The following is a 26,921-nucleotide window of genomic DNA, read 5'->3' on the forward strand; positions in this document are numbered from 1 at the left end:
CGGGAAGTGATGGTGGAGACGGGAGGGCTGGCAGGTGACTGTGACACACAAACACGAGAAAACAAGCTGCATTTAAGAGAAACTGAACTGGTCTTTCCTGGAGAGTCGGAAGCAAGAGCGGCGCCCTGAGGTCTGTACCAGACGCAGCCTCGCTCGGTTGGGAGAGATGGGTCAGAAGAAGGGCTCATGGACGCCCTGCGGCGGCGGGGACCCTGAGGCAGGACTAGCCAAGAGCAGACAGGCGCTCCTACCGACACGGTGGTGTGGGATCCCTCCGGCTGGAAGCTCCAGGAGATGGTGGTCAGCCTGCTGGTGGTGTTCGAAGACTTGAACTTGCACGGCAGCTTCCCTTGTGTCCCGTTTGCCACGTAGATTTCTTTTGGGGTGTACACCTCCAGGGCTGACACGCCAGCAGTCACTGGAGAGAGGGAAACAGGAAGGATTAGGAGCAGGATTTCATGGCCCGGCTGGGGAGCTCAGTTGGTTAGAGCCAAAGTTAAGAGTTTGATTCTGTTCAGGGAACATATAAGAATCAACCAGTGAGTGTGTAAATAAGTAGAACAACAAATCCCTCTCTCTTTCTCTTTCTCTCTCCCATCCTCTGTGTCTTTCTCTCTAAAAGCTATAAATGACAATTAAAAGAAAAAAGGAGTAGGATTTAGCATGAATACCACAGTGCATATTTATCATAGAAGATGACAAAGATACAAGAAAATTACTACACACACACACACACACATATATATATATCCTATACAATAAAGAGGGAATATGCAAATTGACCATCACTCCATGGCACCCAAACTGGAGGCAGGGGTTTCCATAACACAAGATGGCTGCACCCACAGTAGAGGCCAAGTTCCCCTAACGAGCCTTAACGAGCAATCAGCAGGGACCTAAGGCTGTCCTCCCTTCACCCCTCCCCTCCGCCCCAATGGGGCTTGACAGGGGACCTCAGGCCATGCCCCCCGCCCTGGCTCCAGGCCAGGGGACCTGAGGACGCTCCTCCCACTTGGCAGGGTTTCACAGGGTGGGACCAGCTGGGTCTGAATCTAGCCCAATTGGTGGGGGGGGGGGGGGGGGGCGGCCAGGTCTGGGTCTCACATGATTTTGAGGCACATGTGGTTGGGCAGGGACTTGACTTTGAGTTCCATGGTGCTCCCCAGACTCTGACAGGAGGAAGATTTTCATATACATGTTATTAATTTTCTTTCATCTCTGACACTTCTATTATAGAAAAAGGGCAGAGCAATATTAAAATATTTCCTCTAATTAATCCCCTTATAATGTGCATGAATTTCATGCACTGGGCCACTAGTGTATGTATATGTGTACACACACACACACACACACACAGTAATCTGCTGCCATCTATATAAATCTGGCAAAAATATTCTATAGCCAGATACTTCCTACAAACAGGATAAATTGCTGATGGTCTGGGATAATTTTATTTTTTAGTAACAAGATGTTTTTAGTACTACTATAGTTTATCCATTCACTTGCTGAAGGAAATCTTGGCTGCTTTTCTGATGGCCTGATTTTATTTTATTTTTTAAATATGTTTTTATTGATTTAAGAGAGGAAAGGAGGAGAGAGAGAAACATCAATGATTAGAGGGAATCATTGATCAGCTGCCTCCTGCACACCCCCTACTGGGGATCTAGCCCACAACTCAGGCATGTGCCCTGATTGGGACTGTGATTGCCTGGTTCACAGATCAGCAGTCGGCACTAAACCACTGAGCCATGAGGGCCGGGTTCTGATGATCTTATTTTAAAGATGTGGAAGCCATAGTTTTACTTCTTTAATTTTTAAAAAAATCCTCATCTGTGGGTATGATTTTCATTAATTCTAGAGAGAGAGGAAAGGAGAGGGAGAAAAATTGATCAGTTGTCTCCTTCACATGCTCTGACTGAAGAATTGAACCTATGACCTTTGGTGCACAGGATGATGCTCTAACCAACTGAGCCACACCAGCCAGGGTGGCTCTTCTTCTCCAAAGTGTTCTCACACTCACGTGTTACATTGTAGTTGCTAGCACACTGAACTTTTCTCATCTTCCTTTTTTTTGTTTTTATTTGAGAGAGAGAGGAAGCGAAAGGGGAAGGGAACTAGAGAAAAAGGAAGAGAGAAACACTGATTTGTTGTTGTATTTATTTATGTATTCACTGGTTGCTTCTTATATGTACCCTGACTGGGGATGAAACCTGCAATCTTGGCATATCAGAATGATGCTCTAATCACTGAGCTACCCTGCCAGGGCTTATCTTCTATATCCAAAGCAATTAAAGCTATTCTTGGTAAGAGGACATATCATTTAAAGCCATGCTTTTTTATTTAACCTACCACAGAAGCAGGCCTTCCCTGGTGAAGTCAGTGTGCTAGGTACCTGCACACTCAGGACGAGGTCCACCACACTGGGTCCCATCTAACTCACCGTTCAAGTTTGCCAATGAGCCGAAGCCCAGGAAATACCGTGTTTCTCCGAAAATAAGACATCCTCTGAAAATAAGACCTACTTACAGTTTCCTTCTGAGTGAAATATAAGGCATCCCCCTGAAAACAAGACTCCCCCCAGGCTAAACATGAGAGATTTGATCCACTGATTCTGAAAGAAATGGAGTGACAAGAAATTCACCAGAAAATTCAGGAATTGGATTGTTATGATGATGTTCCAGAAGATGATGACATGATTGTCATTGAATAAATGAGTAAATTCTTGATACTGTAGGATTCACAGTTTGTCTGGTTTGTGTTGACAACTACCGTACTACCGTACCGTATACAGGTAATAAATTTCCTTTATTTTCATTTAACAATAAATGTGTACCGTATTCTTCTTCATGGAAAAATAAGACATCCCCTGAAAATAAGACCTAGTGCATCTTTAGGAGCAAAAATTAATATAAGACACTGTCTTATTTTCGGGGAAACAGGTAGTACTTAAAATCCTATCACTTGGAATATAAAAATAGCTTCCCCCCTCCCCCCCCTCCCGCCCAAGATCCATAATCAGAGGCAATTGTAGGAATTATGAAGGATTGCTGCTAAAATAAAATAATTTTCCTTCAGAAAGAGACACTTTCATGGAAGCAATGAAGGTTAGAAAAAAACTTACTTGGCCTAAAATTAGAAACCAGGCGAGCAAATTCAGAAAAGATTAAAAACACCCATCTTCAAAATGCAGTATTTTTCTAAGAAATCACTTGGAGAATCTGTACTGGAGTGCCCCTGTTACCCTCAGAATGTCACGGACCAGCAGAGTAAGGAGGGGCTGTCCAGGGATGGAGGGGCACAGTCAGAAGTTCTCCTTCCTGCATCTTTCCTGGGACTCCCAGCCCTCACCACCACCTCCCAAATATTTATTCTCAGGACACAATGGGCACTTTTGGCTATTCTTCCAAATAAGCGGATAGCCACACTACACCAAGCAGACTTTTTCTGCTGCAGAGGGTGGGTTATTATTATAGGGAACAATGGATTATTATTTGTGGTCCAAGCCTCAAAACAAGCCTCCTTTCACACAAGAAGCAAACAAAGGCGTCCCCCGCCATTGTGGGCAGCAGCATGGCAGCCCTGGGCCCTGGAGCTCGCCACGCAGGGCAGAGCCCGGGCTGGCCGCTCTACCCCCGATTCCAGGAAGTGGCGTGGCCTGGCAACCCTGATCTACCCTGTGATTCCGACCAGGGTTCTCCGAGGGGAGGAGCCCTGCAAGGAAAGCCTGTCTTTAAAGCCAATAAATAAGGTTTCTCAAGGATTTTCCCAAACCAGACCTGCCCCGAGGCCTGGCTGCAAGGCGGTCACCCTGAATGTGATTGACCGATGGACTTAGGCCAAGCGTCCAAGTTCCCAGCGAGGAATTTTAACCAAAAATTAGCCAAAGCCCTGAATGGCTTTTGGACAATCAGGTTGGGGCAGATTTATTTAGGCTGCCGTCTTGGTCCAGGCCTAGTTAACTCAGCGGCTTCCTACTGCTGGCTGTTCCCACCTTCCCGCTCACCTGCCACCAATCCAGGGACAGGCCAGAGGGATCTGGTCCGAATGCCTGTCAGCTCTCATCAGTCCTTTGCTCAGAACCCTCCAGGGTCCCTCACATCAGCCAGGATCAGGCCACAGTCCTCACAGGCCTGGCCACCTCACAGACCTCTTCTACGAGTCCCCCCGTCCACGCTGATCACCTGGCTCCTCTGCTTGTGACGAGCACCCCAAGTCTAGAGATTGGAGGTGTCCTAGGCGATTGTGATGTGTGAGAAAGGAAGGGAGAGGGATCCCCTGTTGAAACGCTGAGTGTCTGCACAGCTGACCCCAGCGAGCAGGTCCAGCGGACGGAGGCCTTTGCCTAACGCTGCCCGCGGTCACCACGCACAGGACAGCCCCCAAAGCGTGTTTACCACGCACAGCGCTGCGGTTTCTGCCAACCCCGAGGGGCCTGACCCAGACAGTTGGGAGGTTTCTCCCGCCTGGGTGATGCAAGGAACCAAACACAGGCTTCCTCTGGGACCACATCCCCCGCAGCCCGGAAGGAGGAGCTGGCCGGCCTGCGAACAAGGGGAACGGTGTGCTTTGTCCGGACTCTCTCTGCGGGACTCGGGAGTAACAGACATACACACGGAGCTCACTGTGCAACTCAGAGGGCTCCTCTTCAGAGTTGTGAGAGTTTTCAGGGGCTGGCTAACACAGAGATGTAAAGAAGGCTGAGATGTAGAGAAACTATTGTTCTAACCTACATCCTCCAGGCACTGCCATTGGAACTGGCCTGAATAGGAGCGTAAATAGGTTTCTTGTAGGCTGAAGAATTAGTAACCAGGGGAGAGTGGCAACAATCGCTGCAAAAAATACAAAAGCTTCAGTTTAACAACCCACAGATGTCAGGGAAAGTGTTGAATCCCGGAAGAACCAATTGCCTCAGGAATAAAAACAGAAATGAAATGAAATGAAATGAAATGAGAAGATGAAGTGATATGCCAACGTTTTCCTATCCCGACAACTCTGGATTCCAGGTATATGTTAACTCACACACACGCTTCACCATGGCAACAGGAGCTGAGCTCACTTTCTCCCTGAGGAAGGAGTCTGGCCTCTGGAGTTGACGGGAAGGAAACAAACGAAAAGAGCCCTTCGTGGAGGAGACAGAGCCCAATGAGAAGAGCCTGAAAATTATTAGATAAGTAATCAAAAACCTGGAGAAATCTACTCACCAGGGGTCAAATATCAAACCCAGAAGTTGATGTTCTTCTGTTTTGGATGGAGAACCAAAACAGTTTGGGGGGAAGTAGGAGGGGGAAGCAAATGGAGAATACAAAACAACACCCATCCCAGCCACAACGACAAAAGCACACTCCAGGCTGGTTTGCCCAAGAGGCTATTCGGACAGGGTCTGTCCTGTACTTTAGATGATTGCATTGATATAATATAAGTAACGCCTCCCAACGCTGCTGTCAAGATGATTTTACTCTAAGTGAACTCAAACTCTCACACCATGAAGTCATCTGAGATACACTGGAGAGGCATTGCTAGAGCGAATCAACACTCTCACGGCCCAGATGCGGGTTGGAAACTGTTCTCATGGGAGCAATTCCTGGTCCTGTCACTGCTGGGCCCGTGTAGTTCCCTGGTTTGTCAAAACCTCATCCTGTTCACAGACTTGTTAAGGTTCTCCTTGAGATGAAAAGAAGGCTTTTGTTTTGAAAAATTTTGAAAGCACTTTGATGTCACCAGTATATTCACCTGCTTAAAAGAGTCCAATAAAGCAATTTACAATATTTAAAAATAGCGCTCCAGCCTGTCTGTCTGGTGTTGGTACACAGTGGGAGGTGAGACGGCAGTGTCTCCTGGTGCAAGCATGGACATGACCTCTTACATCACATGAAAAGAGAGGAACCAGCGAGAACACCAAGCACAAAATTCACCCAGTGGTCATGACTGCAGCCGGGGGGCCAGGATGAAAAGGCACCACTGAGAATAATGCGCAATTTCCTAGGTCAGAATGGCAGCAGGCAAGCTTTGTGGGGTTTTTTTAATCCTCACCTAAGGATACTTTTTTATTGATTTTAGAGAAAAAGGGAAAGACAGAGAGAAATGCCAATGTGAGAGAGAAACATCAATTGGTGGTCTCCCATACACAACCTAATCAGGTGATCAAATCTGCAGCCTAGGTATGTGCCCTGACCAGGAATGGAACTCACAACCTTTTGGTGTATGGGACACTCCAACCAACTGAGCCACTGGCCAGGGCCTGTGAGCTCATTTTAATATTCCTCCATCGACTCTACATACATATCCCATACCTACACTCAATCACATTTTCCGTATATGTTTTATTTTTAATATATTTCATTTTCCATACTAAAACTGCTTTTTTAAACACAGAAGATATCAGTAATTTGCTTCTTTAACCTGCATATGCCCAGTGAAAGCCATCAGCACATGACCAGGCTGGGGTGTGGCCACTGCTGATGGTACTGAGGAGATGGTCCACCCTCCCAGAGCAGGGCTCCCTTCCTTCCTTCCAGAAGTGACTTCCTCCCAGTGTCAGCCCCAAACTCCCTGAGCTGTGCTCCCCCATCCAGCTTAGCCCCCATCAGGGCACCCTCACTCTGCTTGGAATGACCAGGAGTGTGGGGACTACGTCCGCCTTGTCCAGCATGTTCTTCTCATTACCTCATGCCTTTCGTCAGCGTGCTCAACACACACTTGTTAAAAGTCAGAAAAAATGAATGAATGAATGAATGAATGAATGAATGAATGAAACTCACCATACTCAGATGGGCTCAGCCATAAAAATTATACTTGCTCCACCACAAATAGCTTTGCCATAATGGCCCCAAACACATGGTGTTGCAGAGATTCCTCGTCGAGTTTGAATGCTGACACTCCCATACGGGAGGCTTAGCTGACTTTCTTCCATCACCTTCCTATTGGGATGAGAGCATCCCAAAGGAGAGCATCTCTTGAAATGCTCAATGAAAAGCACACATGTACTTTTCCTAATACCCAGGATTACCCAGTTCTTCTCAGAGTCCATTCCGTCCCCCTGATCCACATCCAGCTGGCCTCCTCTCCATCCGCAACCTTTTCTGCACCAACAAAGACCTTTCTGTTTCTCCAATGAGAGGGATTCAAGAGGTCCTGAATCAGGCCAGTCACTGAGCGAGTCACTTGACTCCCGCAAGCCCTGCTGCTGCTCTCTGCCCTCTGTGTGTGCTGTGCGCCTCTCTTCCCGGCCACCGCTTTCCTGTTTTCAGTCAGCCCTTCCTTCTTCCCAACCACACTGGGACTCGCCCTGCCCCGGCTGGACCGGCAGTCTTGTGGGGACAAGTACATGAGCCTCTGAGCACGGTGACCTGGGCGCCAGGACTCCCATTCAAGGCCAAGATCTCCAGTCAAGCAGACAGCGCATGCCACAGGGGGGGCCAACCCGAACCGTGTCATCTGCGTCCTGTCCGCACAGTTCTCCGTCCTCAGCAAGGGACGAAAATTATACAGAGCCTTTGGTAAGAAACTGGATCGTTTTACTTCTGACGGGTTATGCTCAGCATGTTGAAAGCTCTGGGGCATGCATATCAGATACATAACAGGACAATATTAGCTCTTATGTTTCCTACTTCCCAGGTGTCGAAATGGCATGTTTCTATTCAAGCCAAAGGCCAGTGGACCTCAGATCTATTTTTCCAAGCTCTCAAATCATATCAGAAGGCTTATTATACATCAGAAGATATCTGAACCCAAAGTTAATCCAAACCAGGAAAGACCAATAGGAAATATCAGAACAAGAGATTGGAAAGGCTACGCCTACCTGGCAAGAAGGACGTTCCTCACCTCACAAAGGAAGCAACGGGGAACCACTGCAGACGAGTGCTCACTGGGGTACATTTATTTTTTCTCATCAACACGTTTGGGTGTTACGCATTCACAGACGCTCAGAGAGGCCAAGGAACTCGCCTGAGTTATTTATCCAGCAAACATGGAGCAAACAGTTCAATCTAGAACCTTCCGACTCCAAAGACCAGTGCTCTTCACGAGCTGATTATGCAGCTTTCACAGAATCCTTTGTTCAAACAGAATCTCGAGGGGAACCCAGCGTACAGAGAAGACGGGCAGTTGTCCCACCCAAGTCAGGCAAGCGGCACTCAGAACATATGGTAATGAATAAGGCCCAGACTACAATGCAGCACAGGGGCTCTCGGCTTGGGTGCGCATGGGGACCATCTAGAGAGCGATGGAAAAGAGTGACGCCTGCTCTAGCCAGTTTGGCTCAGTGGACAAAGCATCGACCTGTGGACTGAAGGGTCTCGGGTTCGATTCCAGTCAAGGCCACATGCCTGGGTTGTGGGGTTGATCCCCAGTGTGAGGCATGCAGGAAGCTGCCAATTAATGATTCTCTCTCATCATTGATGCTTCTATCTCTCTCTCCAATATATATTTTAAAAGTAAAGAGTGGTGCCTGCTGAACAGACTCCATATGCTACTGTAATGGTAGGTACATGGCATCAGACATTGGCCAAACCCAGAGAGTGCACACCAGTAACTGAATGTAAATGATGGGCTCTGGGGGATTATGTGTCAGTGACGGTTCATCAATTGTAATAAATGGACCACTCCGGTGGGGATGCTGCTAATGGGAGAGGTTGTGTGTGTGTGGGAGGGGGAGGGAGGGTCTGGGTATATGGTATACATAACCTTTCTCTCAATTTTTGCTGTGAAAAATAAAGTCTATTAAAAACATACTGATGCCTGGGTCCTGTCCGTATGTCCAGGGTTTCTGATTTAATTCGTGTGGGGCGTGGCTTGAGCATCAGGTGATTCTACACTTGCAACCACCATCCAGCACCCCAAAGAGAGACAGGACTTCACTTATGATGTAGTGATGAGATGGTGCTGAGGCCGATGAGCCGCGTTTGTCTGGCATTTGACTGAGTGTTACCAAGAGGTATGTTGACTTTAGAAATACATATTAGTGTACATCTGTGGACTTGACTTTTTCCAAAGACGAGGGCAGTGCTGTTCTACCTTCTTAATCAATCACACATTTACAAACTTAAACCTGCTTCGTCCTAAACCTGCTGCGGGAGTTCATGTGGCAGTGATCTCCACAGCAGCTGGATTATGTGTAGAACTTCATATCTGTGCATGTTGTTCTTTATTATTATTTTAATGGTTAAAAAACACTGGCTGGTTTGGCTCAATGGATAGAGCATTAGCCTGTGGACTGAAGGGTCCCGGGTTTGATTCCGGCAAGGGCACATGCCTGGGTTGCGAGCTCCATCCCCCTGTAGGGGCCAGGCAGGAGGCAGCCAATCAATGATTCTCTCTCATCATTGATGTTTCTCTCTCTCTCTCTCTCTCTCTCTCTTTCTCTCTCTCTCCCTCTCTCTCTCCTTCCCCTCTGAAATCAATAAAAATATATTTTTAAAAAATACACCGTAGGAACCAAAGAAATGTACACCAAACATCTGAAAGCTCTAAAGCAGAGTTGCCATTCACCCCTAGGAATCTAGTGACCAGAGCTTGAACAGCAGTGCTCTGCTTCATTTTTGAGAAGTTCAAGTCTAGGAAGGGGGTGAAGGCAGCACCTGCTGCAATGGCAGCCGGAGGAGGGGGAAGGCCAAGCCCAGTTTAACTACACGGAAGGGAGCAAATGCCTCATCCTCTTCAAGCCACAGGCAGGCGCTCTCAGAGCCGTGGCTACTACCTGGCTCTCCGTTGGACAACCTCTCAATCAAATGAAAATGCACCCGTGCCAACTCCTTCTGCAGAGCCAGGCTGAAAGCTCCCTGCTGTTGCACAAAGCCCAGGCCTCAGCATGGCAGGCCAGGCCTTCTGATGGGGCAGCCCATGTCCTGCTCCGCACAGGTGAGGGCTGCGGCTGGTGAGCTGGGGGCGGCTGGCTCCCTTCCCCCAACATGCCACGCAAGGGGCTTACCTCTGAGCACGGATGCGAGTGCTCTCTGGGCCTGGAAGGAAGCCCACCTCTGAAATTCTGCACAATCCCACGACCCCACCCAAACATGGGCAAAGCCTTCCCTGTCTGACCACCTCTTCGTCCCAGGGCTCAGTGTCTCCCGGCCGCCTCCGCCTCTTCTCCCTCAGGGAGAGGCAGTCTTTAGGGCACTGGTGCTGCTCCTGCTCCTCAGTCACCTCAGCCTCCCTGCGAGGCTCCGGCTCCTTCAGGGGAGAACTCCATCTCACTTGGCCTTTGTGTGCCCAACACACAGTACACTTCCTGGTGGTCAGAGAGCTCTCCAAGGACATGTGAGGAGTAAACAGACTGATAGCAGCTGGATTTTTAGGATTCCTACAATGGGAAGTTATGGTTAATGGAATGTGTAACACCTTTCTCCCCCCTAAAATAAATGTAAGAAACCAACGTGCCCTTAAATGGACACCTAACCCCAGTCAAGCATTCTGTGGCTCTTAGAAAAACCTGGCAAAGAGTCCAGACTCGCCAGCACCAACTTATCACGGCTGGGGAGAGCTCAAGTGCAAATGTTCCCCGAGCACAGGGGGTAAATATGGGAGGAATAGAAACTGGCCCCTTCCTGCTGGGATACAGGCTTGGTTACAATAAAACAAAAAAGAGAGCATCCATTAAGCACCTCATTTCCTGGACAGCAAACGAATGCTGGGTGTGGTGGGGGTGCAGACTCAGACACTCGGTGCGAACACGCACGCATCCACGGAATGTCCCCAGCGGACACTGAGTGTCCCCGGGAGGCAGGAGGACAACAGACCCCCAAAGAGTGAGCACATGCTCAAGTCTGCACGTCACTTCTTGTCTACACCTTCTCTTCCCTAAAACAGTTTCTGCTAAAGCTTCCCCTAAGTTTGGAAACGGAGAGGTCAGGGACTGTTTTATAGGAAACACGCTTGAATTTCATCTGGAACTGAGAAGAATCAAGATTGACACACAGGAAGGGCATTTTGCAGAGAGAAAAACACGGATGATGTGTAAACATGAATTATGTAGATTCACTGGGCTGGGGCAGAAGAAAAGTTGAAAGTTGAAAATGTAGGCTGAGATGTTGGAACCGGATCCTGTGGGAAGTGGGCACCCCTGAGTGTTTTTGAGAACAATGGCCAGGGAGGGGAGGGGGGAAGGAAGAGGGGGAGGCAAGAAGGCACTGTTTGGAAAGGGGATATACACGTATACATGGGTTTGGAACATACAAAGCTTGAGGAGAAGTGAGGCTCAGTGGCTTGGTCCGCGGTGTTGCCTCCTGGGTCTAGTATGGTGTCAGCCACTAGGTCCAATGGAGTCAGGTTGGTCCTAGCCAGAGGGAGCAGCAGAAGAAAGAGAAGAACCTGCAGGAACCCCACTATTAACATCCTGAGGAGCAGTCAGAGCTCTGGGTGGTGAGGATGGCTCTGATGTGGTAGCTTCCCTCCACCCCCCACCCGCCGCCCCAGCAGAGTCAGCGGAGTCGGCAGCAGCAGGGCCTGGGTTCCCTGCATAGAGGTCGTCACCACACAAAGAAAGAAGTGGGTGGATGCCTGGGGCAGTTAAAGGCTCTCTGTAGACATTGAAGGTGTCCAGAAGCCTTTCCTCCACATGGTTGGAGACTTGGAAAGAGAAATTCTACAATATAGCAGAGTGGTTGCAAGCACATACATTGGAGGAGGGGCCTAACCCTACCATATACGAGCTGTGTGACCTGGGACAAGTTACACCACCTGCCTGAGTCTCAGTGTCCTCCTCTGTGACGTTAACAACAACACTCAGCATCGCACAGTGCTGCTAAAGACTGTGTGAGATATGCATATACATTATTTAGCAGAGGCTTGCCTCATAGTAAGCATGCAATAAATGAGGGAAGAGGAAAAGATACAGCACTAACTTAGTTTTATGTCCACATTCCTATGGGCTAAGAAACAGGAGTTACACCTGGCTGAAAAAAAGAAATATAGATAGACAGATAGATAGATGGATGGAATCATCTGTGTCTACATCTACATTTAGCTATCTGGAAATAGCTCATGTTTATGTTAAATTTACATAATTCCACACTGTCTTCTTTAATATTTGAAGAGAAAGGAATACATTTCTTAATTTTGAGAAAAGCATTTTTAAAAAATGATTCTAAATTGCATAAAACAAACTGCCCAGATCCCAAAGCAGAGTGAGAATCTGAGTCCCAGGATAGAAAATGTTAATTGTAAACTGAGCAGAGTTTGTTTCAATGGTTACAGCACAATACTCAGGTCCTGGTTTCATTCTTTGGGGCAATCTTATCTGCAACAATAACTGAGGCTCAGCAAAGGCACGGAGCATTTCTAATCCCAATTAGTTAAACCTAAGAAAGGGACTCAAAGTATCACAGTTACCAGAAAACTACTCCAGCTACAGGCCCTGACAGTAGACCAGGGGTATTACTAAGTCTTGCCATTTCTAAAGAGATTCAGAATTTGTACAAAAAAAAAGAAAAAACAATAAATTAATAAAGGAGAATATATCAACAAAGTCATCCTTCCGTTCCTGGATAAAGGCCTAATGGAACCAAGGAGAAATTATAAGTGAATAAAATAGTACAGAGGCCAAATGCATTCAAAAAGATAATGAATAAATAAGGAGGTTTAAGGGCACAGATATAAATGTCCCAGGAGATGAAGATAATTTCTCAGTTCAGACACTGTGAATGGTCACAAAGCCAACTGACTTCCGCCTTCCTACGGAGCCCAAAATTCAAGGGCTTTGGTTTTGTCTCCAGGGCGTTGCTAATGTCAAACCACTTGGCAAAATAAGTGGAAAAAACAGGAAGGAACATCACTCAAGACATGCTGCTCACACAAGTCTTAGGGACCAAGATCTGTAGCCATCAGCTACCTGAGACCTCAGGAGATGGTTCTAGTTATCATTAAACTAGAGGCCCGGTGCAGGAAATTCATGCACATGTAGGGTCCCTAGGCCTGGCCAGTGATCAGGGCTGATCGGGCCTTCCTTCCCCTGCTGCCAGCTGTCAGTTGGGGCCTTTTTTCGTTCCACACCGCCCCCTGATGATCAGTGCATATCATAGCAAACGGTCAAATTCCGGGTCTCCTGGTTGAACTCCCGAGGGGACATTTTGCATATTAGTCTTTTATATAGAGAGATGCCCTTTGATGGGGGTTAAAGACCAAACTCATCTATAATGAGTTCTATGCCAAAGCAAGCCGTTTATTCTCTTTTAAATGACACCAGTGGTCTTAGAAGCAAGAGTAAAATCTTTCCAAGGTTTAGGGACACCTGAGATGTATGTACTTACATGGAGAATTCAAACCCTCAGATAAAAGATACAATTTAAATAAAAATGCCTTCAGGCTCCAGTTGGCAGATTCTAATCATGCAGAGAAATGCAACTGAATGAAGGAAAACAGCCCAGTGGGGATAGAAAGGAAGGTAAGGAACATTTAGCAGGTACATCAGCATTTTCTAGATGGCGGGGGGCGGGGGCAGAAATACAATTTGTAAAAAAACTGTGTATATTAATTTTTTCCAATGAAATCACATTTTTAAAACTCAGTAGGTTCCGGTCAATGTGGCTCAGTGGATGAGCATCAACCCATGAACCAAGAGGTCACTGGCTCCATTCCCAGTCAGGGCACATGCCTAGGTTTCAGGCCCCATCCCCAATAGAGGGCAGTCAGGAGGCAGCCAATTGATGTTTCTCTCTCATCAGTGTTTATATCTGCCCTTCTCCCTTCCTCTCTCACTAAACAAACAATTGATCTGTCTCTCTCACATCTATATTTCTCTCTTCTCTCTCCCTTCCCTTCCCTCCTCCATTTCTCTCTAAAAATCAATGGAAAGAACTGTTTGACATTGAAATTGGGACTCAAAAGAACTGTTGGCCCAGAAAGAAACTCACTACAGACTGATTCATTGGCCCCTCAGCATAACCATTATGGCTTGTCTCAGTTTCGGTTCTTACAAGGGTATTTCTTGGATCACAAGATCTCACGCATCTAGAGGAAATAATGAACAACATAAACTGATGAACAAAAACAGACCCAGAGAAAGAGAAGCAGCGATCAAACTCTCAAACCTCAGAGGGAAAGTAGGGGAGGGTGGGGGTAAGAAGAAGAGATCAACCAAAGGACTTGTGTGCATGCATATGGGCCTAGCCAGTGGACATGGACAACAAGGGGGTGGGGGCATATGTGGGGAGGGGTTTGGGATGGGAATGGGGGGATGAAGACAATTATGTGATACCATAATCAATAAAATCAATAAAATCAATCAATAAATAAAAATCAATGGAAAAATATTCTCACTCCTCCAGTGATGATTAAATAAAATATTTTTAATATAGAAAAGTCCTACTGATAAAACACTTAGTTGCTACTACAAACATAATAAAATAATTTAAGCCCTAGATGGTTTGGCTCAGTGGATAGAGCGTCAGCCTGCAAACTACAGGTTCCCAAGTTGGATTCCAGTCAAGGGCACATGCCTGGGTTGCAAGCTGGACCCCCAGTGGGTGGCGTGCAGGAGGCAGCAAATCAATGATTCTCTATCATCATTGATGTTTCTATCTCTCTCTCTCTCCTTATCCCTTCCTCTCTGAAATCAATAAATATATATTAAAATAATTTAATTATGAAATAACTAGTCATTTCAAAGCTATGGTGACTAAAGTAGTTAGAGAATGTTAGTTCATTCATTCTATACGTCTCTGAAGAACTAAGAAATGGTAAAGAATGAAAATAATCAGATAATGCATGAAATCACACTTGGGAAAAATACTCTTTCTCCCAATAAACAATTATTGAGTGCCAACAATCATTCTAACTCCATATTACAAACTGCTAACAAACTGCTACCAAGACAAGTCTACAGCCCCTGCCACTTAGCAAACACTGCACTTATGAGCATCTATCATACACGTGAAGAAGCAAACACTAGAGATACTTCTATGAACCAGACAACCATGGGTCCATCCTTGATTCTAGTGGAGGGAAAAGGAAAAGAAAAACAGACGAGTTAGAAATTACAATAAGAAAGCCAGGGGCCAGGAAATGACAACGGGGACTCTTCTGGCTGAGGTGGTTGGAGAAGGTCCCCAGAGGAAGGGACATTTATGCCAAAGATGCAGAGGAGGCAGAACTGGGCAGTTCTGGGGGAAGAGCACGCCAAGTGCGAAGGAGGAAGTGGGAATGAGTCAGAGAGCAGAAAGATGGCAGGAAGGGGCAAGAGGCAGCAGGCGAAGTCAGAGAGGGAGGCAGAAACAGATCACACAGCCCACCAGCCCACCACAGGCAGGCGGAAAAGCTGGGAGGGGATGGCAGCGGCAGTGAAATGGAAAGGGGTTTCTTGTTTACAGATTTTAAACAAGAAAGCAACATGATCTGATTTGCATTTTAATAAAAATAATTCTTGCGGTTGTGTGAAGAATGGATTCAAAAGAATCAGAGGGGTCCTAAGGAGGTGCTTCCTTGGTTAGAACAGAATCCTGCACACCAGCAGGTTTCGGGTTTGATTCCCATTCAGGGCACGTGCCTAGACTGTGGTTTGGATCCCTGGTCTGGATGCATACAGGAGGCAACTGAGTGTTTCTCTCTCTCTCTCTTTCTCACAGGAGGCAACTGAGTCTCTCTCCCTCTCTCTCTCTCTCTCTCTCTCTCTCTCTCTCTCTCTTTCTCTCTCTCTCGTCAATAAACATATCCTCAGATGAGGATTAATTTTTTTTTTTTAAGAGGCAAGAGGAGGTCCTTGGGACACAGCTGGGAGACTAGCGCAGTAATACAGGTAAAAATGGCAGGGATTTTGACTGAAATGCTAGGCGTGGACCACTGATGAGAAAGGAGTGGGTGAATTCCTGGTGCATTTTGGAGGTAGGAGAACTGACTGGATGTGGAGGATGAAGGATAAGGAGGAATCAAGGATGGACTAGGTTTCTGGCTTGAGCAACCAGACAGACAGCGCTGTCATATTTTGCAATGGGTGGTGCAAATGACTGAGATTTCTTTTTCTTCTGTGCTCATTCCCACCCAAGGTTACCAAAGACGTTCCAACCGCAAAAGCCAGTGTGCCCTATGGTACCCAGGGTCCCTTCATCTGACATTGACCACTTGCTCTCCCTTGCAACTCCGTTCTCGCTTGGTTTCCAAGACACCACACTCTCCCATGGTTCTTCTCTTAGCCATCCAGCCCGCTTCCCGGGGGCTAGCTCTGTGCTTGGCCCCTGCTAGTTCCGTCAGGACACTATCTCTTGGTGACCTCATCCGCGCAAACCACAGTTTTCAAGTCTCCCCCATCTGTGTTTCCAACCAGAATGTTCTCACCCCCAGGACCACCTCCCGCTGTCTCCTGCCCATTTCTATTGGGATGTTTCCACAGCAGCTTAAACTCAACGTATCCAAAAGTAACTCCGTCATCTTATTACTCCCAGATTCCCATCCCTCATCCCATATTCTTCCTCTGGGAAAAGCCCCGTTTTCCAAAAATACACCCAGCTTCCCAAACCCCAAACCCTAGGACTATCATACACTCCCTCTTCCAAGTCCTCGGCAAATCAAATCCACAAGCCCCATCAATTTTATTTTCTAATTGGCTCATGTAAATGTCCTCTCCCCATATCCCACTGCTTTCATTCAGGGCTTTACCTTCCTCTGGATTATTACAACTGCCCTCTGGTGAGCCTCACCCCACTCTGACCCAGCCTTTACACCTGACAGAGAAAGCCCTCCTTCCTACAGACGTGAGGGCAAAGTCCAGCCTCAGGAGTGGCCAGCAGGGTCCTCTGTGAGTTAGTGCCTCTGGCTGGCTGCCCTGCCCCTACTACCACCAACTCTTATGCACTCCCAGGCTGAGGTAGGGAGGTTTCTTTCATATCTACTCAGGTTCCCCATCTACCTTTCCCCGGGCCTGAACTTCCGCCTGAAGTGATGACTCTCCTAAGAGCACACCATTATCGAGAGACTTCTTACGTTGCTTCTCCCTCTGGGCAGGAATCAGCTTCTTAAATACAATACTTTTGGTGCTTACTAAATAAAAGGCGCTTAATGATGTTTGTTGACTAACTGAACCTGGCTCGAGCTCAACAAGGTTTTCCACCAGACATGAACTGTTATATACAGTATCCATGATCAGGCAAGAAGAAAGCGTATTTTTCTAAAATTAACTAAGAACAACACCTGCTGACTTTCCCATACCAGCATGCATCTTTCATTACGGAACAGCTAGGTATGGCCAAGCTGTATGTCGCTATTACTCTGATTATCTTTTTGTATAAATATCCACTAAGATTAAGTTTTTTGATTTTTCAGTTTTACCACTTTTAACACCCTGGGTTAAAGATCAGCCCACTGCCTTGTCCTCTATAGCAATGTCTGACCTCCCATGCATAATTCTGCCTGAAGCACACAGATTTCTGGTAAACCTCAGACTTAGGCTATTTCCTACTTGTCTTAAAACACAAATGACACCACCATCACCGACCCCCACCCCCAGGAAATCCCCCAAAACAACATAAAAAAACACACCACACTTTTAACCTTTTTTTTTTTTTGTCTCAGAAGAAAACATTTGTATCTTATCCGTCAGCCTCCAGAGGGTGGGGGAACTTTTACAATTATACTTTATGGCCCCTGGAATCATTGCTTTAATTCTGTATTTCCTGGTTCCGGCAATTACGTTAAGGACTTAAAAAAAAAATTTTTTTCCGTGAAAGAAAGTAATGAGTAAACTAGTATTCAGATACTCGTATTCATGATGCAACTGGCATTCTTGCTGAACAAAAGAAATGAAAGTGTGTGCTCCTTAGGAGCTGGCCTCTGTCACCATTACTCAAGCACATCCTGGGGCGGCAGCAAGTTCTGAGATTTCACCCCACAAAACCACCATCCAATCCGCACACCGAGGCAGAGGTTCCCCCAAGTCTGACCCATAACATTTGTCAAGGAAAAACATTTGATTTAAAAAAGAAAAGAAAAATGTGCTTAAAACTAAAAAATGTCCCATGTCTTCTCAAACTAGGGTGACTGTGTTTGGCACCATTGGACCAAAGACTATGGATTTGAGCAAAGTCTCCTCAGCCAGGTCGCCTCAGTGGCATGCCCGGGTCCCTGCATCCTCACCCCGAACCCCCTCCTGGCATCTCCCCCGGCGCCCCGCAGGCTCCGGAGGTGAGCCCGGGGACCCGGGCTCCTCCATCAGAGGCTGGACACGGGCCGGGGAAGCGGGAAGAAAACGCACAAAGCCAAGCAAACCGCCTCTGAAAACCCAAAAAGGAGCCGACAACAAAGGGCCCGGCGGTGGGAAGCCTGCCACTCCCCAAAGGTGCGGAGCCAGAGCCCGGGCTCCCGACCCGGCTCCCAGGCGGGCCCGGGCGCCCAGGCCACCGCTCGCTCGGGGGGCTCGGCGGCGGCGGCGCGGAGCAGGGCCGCTCCCCGCGACCCCGGGACCCGGCAGGTAGGCGCCCTCCGCCCCGGCACGCGGGGACCCGGGGCGGAGGAGGGGGAGGCGCCGCACCCCCCGGCCTTCGCGGCCGCGCTCCCCGCCGGCCGATTCCCGCCCCGCGCGCAGGCCGCGCCCGGCCGCCGCGCCCGGCCCCCGCCCCGGCGCCGGCGCGCAGGGCCCGCTCCCCGCGAGGGGCGAGCGCAGCCCGCGGCCCCGGCCCCGCCCGCCCGCCCGCCCGGCCGCACTCACACAGCCCAAGCGCCGCCGCCAGCACCGACCACAGGCAGCGCCGGCGGTCCAGGGTCGCCGTCTCCGCCCCGGGCCCCGCGGGCGCGGCCATCGTCGTCCGCTGCAGCCCCGCGGCCGCGCACCGGGCCCGGCTGCCTGCCCTTCGCTCCGCTCCACGCAGGGCGCCGCCTCGCCACCGCCGCGCCCAGGGCACCTCCGCGCCGCGCCCCCACTCGCGGCCCCGCCACCGCCGCCCGCCCCGGCCGGCCCCGCCCACCCGCCCGCTCATTGGTCGGCTCCGCGCCGCGGGAAAGACGCTATTGGGGGGCACAGGCTGCCCATCACCCCTTCTGGTCAGGCGAGGCCGCGCCTCCCGGGTCCCACCCAGGCTCCCGTCCCGGAGGGGAGGCCGGCACCGCGCACCCTCCGCCCGCGGCTGCCCCCCCGCCGCCCCGCCGCCCGGCCCCGCCGGGGTCCTCGCCGCCCCTCAGGTCCCAGCCCCCGGTCCCCATTGTCTCCTCCGGGGGCCTTGGCCGGGGTCCCGCCTCCGGGCCAGCCCTGTGGGTTCCTGTGAGCCTCAGTCAGGGAGCGGCAGTTCGGTGACGAAGTTAATGGGGTGCGGCGGGAGACACCCCGCTTCAGGGATCCCACAACCCCCACCTTGCCCTGCCCCAGGCCGGTCCCCCGCGCGGCCTGGGCGATGCCTGAGCGGCTGCATGGAGGGGTCTGCGGGCTGGAGAAGCTCCATCTTGCTGACTCCCCTTGGGGAGCCCCTTTCGGCCTGAGGGGGGCCGGGAACCGGGGACCCTCCCGCCACCTGGAGACAAAGGGAGGTGCTTGGGGTGTGGGTCGCTTTTACCTACAAAACGCCCCTCCGTTTGTCAATGAGAGCGGATGGGGACGCTCCTCCCCCGGACTCCCCGCCGCCCGCCCAGCGCGGTCCCCGGGCCGGAGCGGGCCCGGCGCCCCGGGTGCCCGGAGGGACTGAGTGTGCGGAGGGGGCCCCGGAACAGCTGACCGAGGGGAAGGGGGACACAGACAGGAGGATGCGGGCGAAACCCAGGCGGGAGGCAGAGGGACAGATTGGGGAGTCTGTGCAGAAAGAGCGGCAGGACCGGGATGCAGCGGGTGGTGAGATTCCGCAAGAGAAGGGCATCGAGGAAGCTGGGCCGCTCCCCAGCGGGAGTGGGGAAGGGCGCCCCCGGCTCCCCGGTGTCCAGGACCAAACCCCGGGCCTGGGCTGAGCAGAAGCCGAGGCGCTGGGCCCGGGCAGAGCCTCCGGGCCAGGCCCGCAGGTGGCCCCGCAGGTCAGCTCAGGCCGCGGCAGAAAGCGAGCGTGCACCGGAGCACAGGCTTCCGCGATAAGCAATGCCAGGCCATCGATAAGCAATGCCCGGACATCGATAAGCAATGCCCGGCCGGCGGAGAAAGTGGGGGCTGGTCGGAGGGATAGGTGAGTGTGGGCGGAGCCAGTCTGGAGAGGTTGCAGAGACAGAACGCCAGGCCAGGTGTTCTCACTGTGCTCTCCTTGCGGGGTAGCTTCTGACCCTCTGTCAAGACAGTAAATGGAAAAAACAAAATCAAAACCCCTGACTCCATTCATGACTGTTCGTCTGAGGATCGTCCACAACCCTCCTGCTTCAGACACCTCCTCCTCCGCCCGGGACACGCCTCTTTCCAGCTGGAGCAGTGGAGGCCGCACATGGGATGGGAGGAGGACTCCAGCAAGGTCAGAAAGGTCCCTGTTGAAGGGCGGCTACCTCTGAAAGCACTGGCTGCTTGGGGAGAGTTTCCCCGCAGAATCAGTGATAATTCTTGTTGTCACAGGCAGAGGCCTCTGGCTGGTAGGTAGTTACCTGTGCCTGGCCCTGGTCTCACTGGCTGCCTGCTCCCTCCAGTCCACACTGAGAACCTCTGGGAACCTCTGGGGCTTCTGCTTTCTCTTCCCAGAGATAAGAGAAGGGACACTCAGGGTCACCTGGTGCTGAGGAATGCATCTGAGCAGGATTTTCTGGAGCTGGAATGAGCGGGACAGTAGGAAGAGGGTGACAGGCACCCAGGTTTCCAGCGGATCTTCGAGACTGTGGCGGAATCCTCTCCACGCTCTGTGTTCTCACCGGCACTCCCTCCCCCCATGTGTTCTGAGGTTTGTTGACAGAACTGGGTGGCTGTGGCGCATGGGCAGTGATAACCAGAGGCTCCTGGAACACAGGATTGGATCAGATAGAGTTAAAGGTGAATGCCAGTAATGGTAAGATATGTACACATAGAATACCTTAAAGAAAAAAGAAAAGAAAAAGGTGAATGCCAGACCCCACGGAGAAAGGGTGGCCTGAAGCTGAATCCGTTTCATTGATATTGCTGTAGAAAGAACATCTGAATCCAGGAGAAGGGTTGCATTTTTATTTAAAATGTTCGGAAACCGGAAAGAGCTTTATTGGCTCTGATGTCTCTGGGCACAGAGGCACCGCTGGGCCACCAGAGTCACGGGGTCCTTGGGACGGGCTCATTGTCGTGGGAGATAGGTCACCAGGCTTCCTTGTTGGCTGTGCCTGGAGACCCTGTCTGCCTGTGCCCTGTAACCATCTCTGTCCCACATCCCCTCCCCGGGAAGGATGCTCCTGCAGGGGTCAGGGGGCACACGCATTCCTCCGACCCAGGAGACGTTTCTCACCACGACAGGCACTGGACATCTTGAGTTTTGTTGCTGTTAGTCTTCCTGCATCTCTGTTGTGAGGGGCAAATGAGATCCTCTCGGGGAGCCTGCAGAGTAAAAAGCAAACTCTCTTTCAATCACTAGAGAGAAGTCGGAGGAAGAAAAAGAAAAAAGAAAAAATTATGATCAACTCTAGTAAGTTCAGGTGGGAAAGGAGGGCACAGAGCCCTCTTAATGTCCAGAGAGACTGGGGTTTCCAGAAACCTGAGGTGGTTACATTGTTTTACGTAAGTTCTATTTTGTAGTTTCCTCATTCTGGGGAAATATAAACTTAAGTTTTCAGGGCACATTTGTTAGGTTTGGGGAGTAAACTATTTGGGCCTCTAGAACTAATTAACATCTAAAAGTGCATTTATTATCCTCTTTGCCTTGAGTTCTAAGAAGAAGGAGAGAGTAGGAAGGGAAGCAGAGGACAGTTTCAAATAAAACCAGGGCGGGGCTGAATGGTAAAACTCCGTGCTGTGATTTACTGGTGTCAGACCACAGGGAGAAAGGTGTCTGGCACGGAGAGCTTCTAAGTGTCTGTTGAATAAACGAGCCAGGGAACAAATGAATAAGCTGACAAATGAATGTCATCTGAAATAAAATAAATGAATAGGTCTATTTAGATTAGTCACACTATTTATTGTTTCCTAACTGGCTACTTATTGCTAGAGTGACACTTCATAATTACCGATTGTCCAAGTACCAACATTTACATTGTTAATGAATTTGGAATAAATTACAGTCATTCAGCAATTATTCATTGAGTGCTGGCTTTGCTAGCATAAACCTCAACACTATTTTAAAAATTTATATATAATAAGTAAGCCAAGCCTTAAAGATATTGGACAATTGGGCACCAATTATAACCAATTATAAAATTGGTTGCTAATTACAGAATTCAGTGTCGGTGTTGGAGTCTTAGCCTCCAGCAAATTGTGATTAAAGGAGACACTACAATTGGTTTCAATCTGTTAAAGTATCTTTTTTCTTTCTGGAAAGGTTAGAGTTTGGGGTTTTTGCAAATGAAAAGAGATTTTCCAGCTGAAGAGAACAGTTTGAGTGAAAACAGAGATGGGAATTCACAAGGCTGGAAAGATGGTGCTTTGAACACCACGATAACAAACAGGGGCTAGAAGCAGACCATTCGGCTGTTACTGGAAACTCCAACAACCAGAACTCAGTAGAGTCTGGAATCTGGCTGCCACAGGCATTGCCACACACGCATGCAATTTGTTAATCACGGATATACATAGAATCATGTCTTTTTATATAAGAGGTAAATAGTACACCAGCAACGACACCGTTTTCTTTTGTGTCACTGATTTGCAAATATCAAAAGGGAAAATAAAATAGAAAACCGACTATAGAGTATTGAGAACAGCTAAAGATAAACACCATTATAAAAACAACCGCTTGGGGGCGCGGGACTAAGTAGCTTCACATTCCTTTGTCATGGAGGCGAGAGTGCAGCACGTCGGCTCGTTGGTCTAGGGGTATGATTCTCGCTTAGGGTGCGAGAGGTCCCGGGTTCAAATCCCGGACGAGCCCGCTTTTTTCCCCCCTTCCTTAAAGAATTTAACAATTTCTAAGTAAATTGCCTTTAGACTACGTCAATACATCTTATAAATACGTATTGTTGCAAAACACGAAGATGAGGCTTTCTGAACTGAGAGCGCACTTTACATTTAAATACCATTAAAAGGTGTAACATGAAAACATTACAGACGCGGCCAGCTCCGGAGTGCAGCGCGAACGCTGCGGGCGCACAGTTCCGACCTGGGCAGCCTGCGGGTGGGGGAGCCTTACCCTCGCCCAAGCCGGGCACGTCCACCGCTTGTGGGGCGTGGGTCCTGCTAACTCAGGCGCCCTCTGCTCTGGTTAGGAGGGGCTGAGGTGCCCCCGGATTCTGCACGAGGCGTCTCTTTTGCAAGCACGTGTGTTTTGAAGAGTTATAAGCAATTGTCATCCCTCACTCTCGGACGCAAGGCAATCATATATTTTTGTACGAATCGACCTCCTTCGATGCCCTGCTTTGCAAGATTACGGTGATCAACGTTCGATCTCTGGGCTGGAGTTGTTGAATATAAACCGCTAAATGGCCTGAGTGAAAAAGAAAAAAAGCTTTTAATTTATGGGTTTAAGAAAAAATTAAGAGCCTGGGCTCGTCCGGGATTTGAACCCGGGACCTCTCGCACCCGAAGCGAGAATCATACCCCTAGACCAACGAGCCGCTCTCGGCTGACAGGCTCGAGGCGCGTCCCTTCAGCCTCACCCCGCCCCTCTCCTTCCGCCTTCCGCTTCATTCCCACCCCGAGGCGGCCGGCGACCTTCTCGCCGCCCGGCGCTCCCGCCCCGACGCTCATTTCGCGCCGCCCGCACCCGGTCCGTTCGGGAGGCCGCCGCCCGGAGCCCGGAGCCCGGATCGCCGGGCCTGTCCACCGGCGGGGCCCGCGCGCTGGAACCCGGCCGGGCGGGTGCGGGCGGAGCCTCCGGGCGGCGCCGGGCTGCGGGGAGCTCGCCGCCCAGGGCTTCCCCGCCCCCAGCTTTCGCCCCTGGTGGGGGGTCCCCCCACTCTCCCCGGAGACCACCCTGAGTGCGCCCCCGGACCAGGGCCCGCCCCACCCGGTGCCCCCTGGTGGCTGGGTCTGGGTACGAGGGCGAGAGAGGGACACCCTTCTCCCGGCTCGGAAAGTGATGGGAAGAAAAATCTCCAAGAATCAACAGCCAGCTTTCCCCTAACGTGCAGGGTGGGCTATGCCTTCTGTTAAGCTCTTTGAACGCATGGAGCCCACTGGGCAGTCACAGCAATCGGCCCGGGGGTGCTGCTGGTGCCCCCATTCTGTAAGAGGGGGGGCGGGCCCTGAGACCTTAGGACCCTCCGGAGGCCACGGGCCAGAGGCGGCCTGGGGAAGGGACCGCCGAGACCGAGCTGGTCTGTGCTGCGGAGGAGGGGGCAGAGGTGGTGCTCTGGTAGCTGGGAGGAGGGGGAGAGAGAAAGGAGGGGAGGAGGGAGGGGAGGGGAGGGGAAGAAGAAAGACGGGAGGGGAGGAGTGGACGAAGGAAGAGGGGAGGAGCGGCGGTAGTGGTAAGGACCTCTGTCCCACATCCCCACCCCGCCCCCCAACCCGGCTGCAGGAGACCGACCCGGAGGCCGGGCCCAGCGGAGGGGGTCCGGCTTGGGCTCCATGGCCTGGTCTGCCTTAGCCTGAGCGGCACCTTCTTCCCCGGCCCTTCCCCTCCTCCCCGCGGCCTGTGGTCAGGGCAGAGGCTCCCCTTTCCGGAGCCTCTTCCAGCTCAGCCTTCCCTCCGGGGCCGCGGGACGCCCGGTCCGCTCACCTGCACCCGGGCGGCCTCTGGCTGTGCGGGGCCTGCAGGCGGCCTGTGGGTGAGGCCCTGATGGACTGCAGCCCCCCCAAGGCAGGGAGGGCAGAGTGGCGTCGCCCCTGAACCCCACGTCCTGACCCGAACAGAAACTTGGCTCTGACTGGAAACGTGTGTCTTTTTCCCCCCCGACTCCAGTCTAACGTCCTACGACAGTTTCAGCTACTTTTAGGAAAAACATTTCTCTGAGGTTCCCTCACTGATCCTTTCTCTAAGGCTGATGGCATGCCTCCCTTTGCATTTTGCAATCACTAAATCACCAGGAATGAACTTTCCTCAGGCCTTTCATTTTTCATTCAAAAGTTGCCCCTTGTTTTAAGTTTTGAGGGTGCATGCGGTCGTAAAGGTGACCGGGATCTAAGGTCTAGGTCAGATTCATTCCCCCTCCCTCCCATCTCAGTACCCGGTGTTGTATGCAGACTGGGCCTTGCTCTGGGGGTTCCTGGGTGAACAGAGAGGACAGACTGAGGACAGTGCGTTACCAAAAAGAAAAATGCACAGATTCATAGAGTAAGATCCTAATTTTGTAACAACCAAGAATTAGCAAGAAAAACAAAACTTGGACACATGCATGAAAAAACTAGAGGAAAATCCATTAAAAAACTAGAGGAAAATCCATAAAATGTTGTTATCTCTGGTCACTGGAATTATGAATAGATGTTTACACACTTAAAAAATATATTTTTTTATTTAATTTTTTATTTTTTAAAAATATATTTTATTGATTTTTTTACAGAGAGGAAGAGAGAGGGATAGAGAGTTAGAAACATCGATGAGAGAGAACCATCGATCAGCTGCCTCTTGCACACCCCCTATTGGGGATGTGCCTGCAACCAAGGTACATGCCCTTGACTGGAATCAAACCTGGGACCTTTCAGTCCCCAGGCCAACACTCTATCCACTGAGCCAAACTGGTTTCGGCTACGCACTTAAAATATTATTTTCCTCTACAAATTTTCTAAAATAAAGGCGAAAAATCAAGGTAATTGGCCTTTATTATTATTTTTTATTTTTCAATTATAGGTGGCATACAGTATTATATGTTTTAGGAGTACAACATAGTGGTTAGACATTTATAAACTTTATGAAGTGATCCCCCTGTAAGGCTAGTACCCATCTGGCACCAAACATTGCTAAATCACAAAGAAAACGATGTTCTTACAACTCTGTGTCTTCTTGTGTTGGTGGAATGAAAGGAGACGGAGCGTGAGGCAACGCGGGGTGGTCCTCATGTGCCTTCCTGCTCTGACTGCTCGCAGAGGCTGCAGGGAGCGGGCGGTCCCTCCTGAGGGGCAGTGCCTGGCACCACTGGGCACACAGGGCTCCTTAGACAGCCCAACAGCATGACTAGTGTTGGGCGTCCTGGAGTTTTCTTGAAGGGGAAGGCGTGCCTGCCCCGTGGTAGGACCCATCTTTGAATACCAGCCACATAATCATTGTAGGATTCTGTCTCGAATGCTGGTTAAAGAGCTATTCCGTTCACGTTTTTCTTTACAACAGAAGCAGTTAGTGAGGTAACTGACATGAGAGGTTTGTCTTGGTTTGAGAAATTTTCTCAAAGTTTTATATCAAATGACAGCGTGAAGGGGCAGAGGCGTTCATCACTCATGGGAGCACCCAGGGCCATCCGAGCCCAGTTCCACTGCTCCCTCTGCGTCCTGTGTGAAGGAAGTCTGAATGAGCGCGGTGGGCGTGGCTCGGTGGCTGAACGTGGACCCATGAACCAGGAGGTCACCAGTTCCATTCCTGGTCAGGGCAGGAGCCATGCCTGCAGGCTCTGTTCCCAATAGGGGCGTGTAGGAGGCAGCCAATCAATGATTTCCTCTCATCATTCATGTTTCTATCTCTCTCTCTCCCTCTCCCTTTCTCTCTGAAATAAATAAAAATATATGTTAAAAAAAGAAAAGAAAGAGAAAGTGTGAATGAAGCAGTCTTCCTGATTGCTGCCTAAGACACAATGGATCTCTTCCATGCCCAGCCATGAAATTCCGGGATCAACCATGCAAGTGCGACACCTTCCGGGGAAGGAGAGCTGCAAGGAGCCAGGAGTTATAGTATTGGATCTATTTTGTGGGGGGAAAAGGTGAAGGAGCATGTGCCATGTGTCAAAATACCTTCCCACCTCCCCATTCCTTATCAGTTACAGTATTGGATCTAATTTGGGGGGGGGGGGGAGGGAAGAAAAGAAAAAAAAAAAAAAAAGGGCCCATTCCCAGGGTTGTTATGTGATGGGGG

The 26,921-nt window shown here is 50.0% G+C and overlaps 1 protein-coding gene and 1 long non-coding RNA gene across 3 annotated transcripts in view; both read right to left on the reverse strand.

Annotated features, from left to right (window-relative positions):
* MPZL1 (myelin protein zero like 1) overlaps positions 1-18,852 on the reverse strand; it is a 29,213-nt gene extending 10,361 nt beyond the window's left edge. For both annotated transcript variants that reach the window (XM_084867153.1, XM_084867152.1), the window contains exons 1-2: positions 18,626-18,852; positions 252-418 (exon numbers count right to left, since the gene is read on the reverse strand). In XM_084867153.1, the coding sequence (XP_084723279.1) occupies positions 252-418; positions 18,626-18,716 (258 nt within the window). In that variant the 5' untranslated portion in view covers positions 18,717-18,852. The remainder of the gene's footprint in view (positions 1-251; positions 419-18,625) is intronic.
* A 2,133-nt stretch (positions 18,853-20,985) lies between these two features.
* On the reverse strand, positions 20,986-24,804 carry LOC311612355. The gene is made up of 3 exons (XR_014793280.1): positions 24,642-24,804; positions 23,112-23,405; positions 20,986-21,367 (listed from the first exon to the last, which is right to left on the reverse strand). It is a non-coding gene; the product is annotated as an uncharacterized lncRNA (long non-coding RNA).
* Between the last annotated feature and the right edge of the window lie 2,117 nt (positions 24,805-26,921).

The sequence above is a fragment of the Pipistrellus hanaki genome (assembly GCF_964339955.1).
Source record: "Pipistrellus hanaki genome assembly, chromosome: 18".
Taxonomy (NCBI): Eukaryota; Metazoa; Chordata; class Mammalia; order Chiroptera; family Vespertilionidae; genus Pipistrellus; species Pipistrellus hanaki.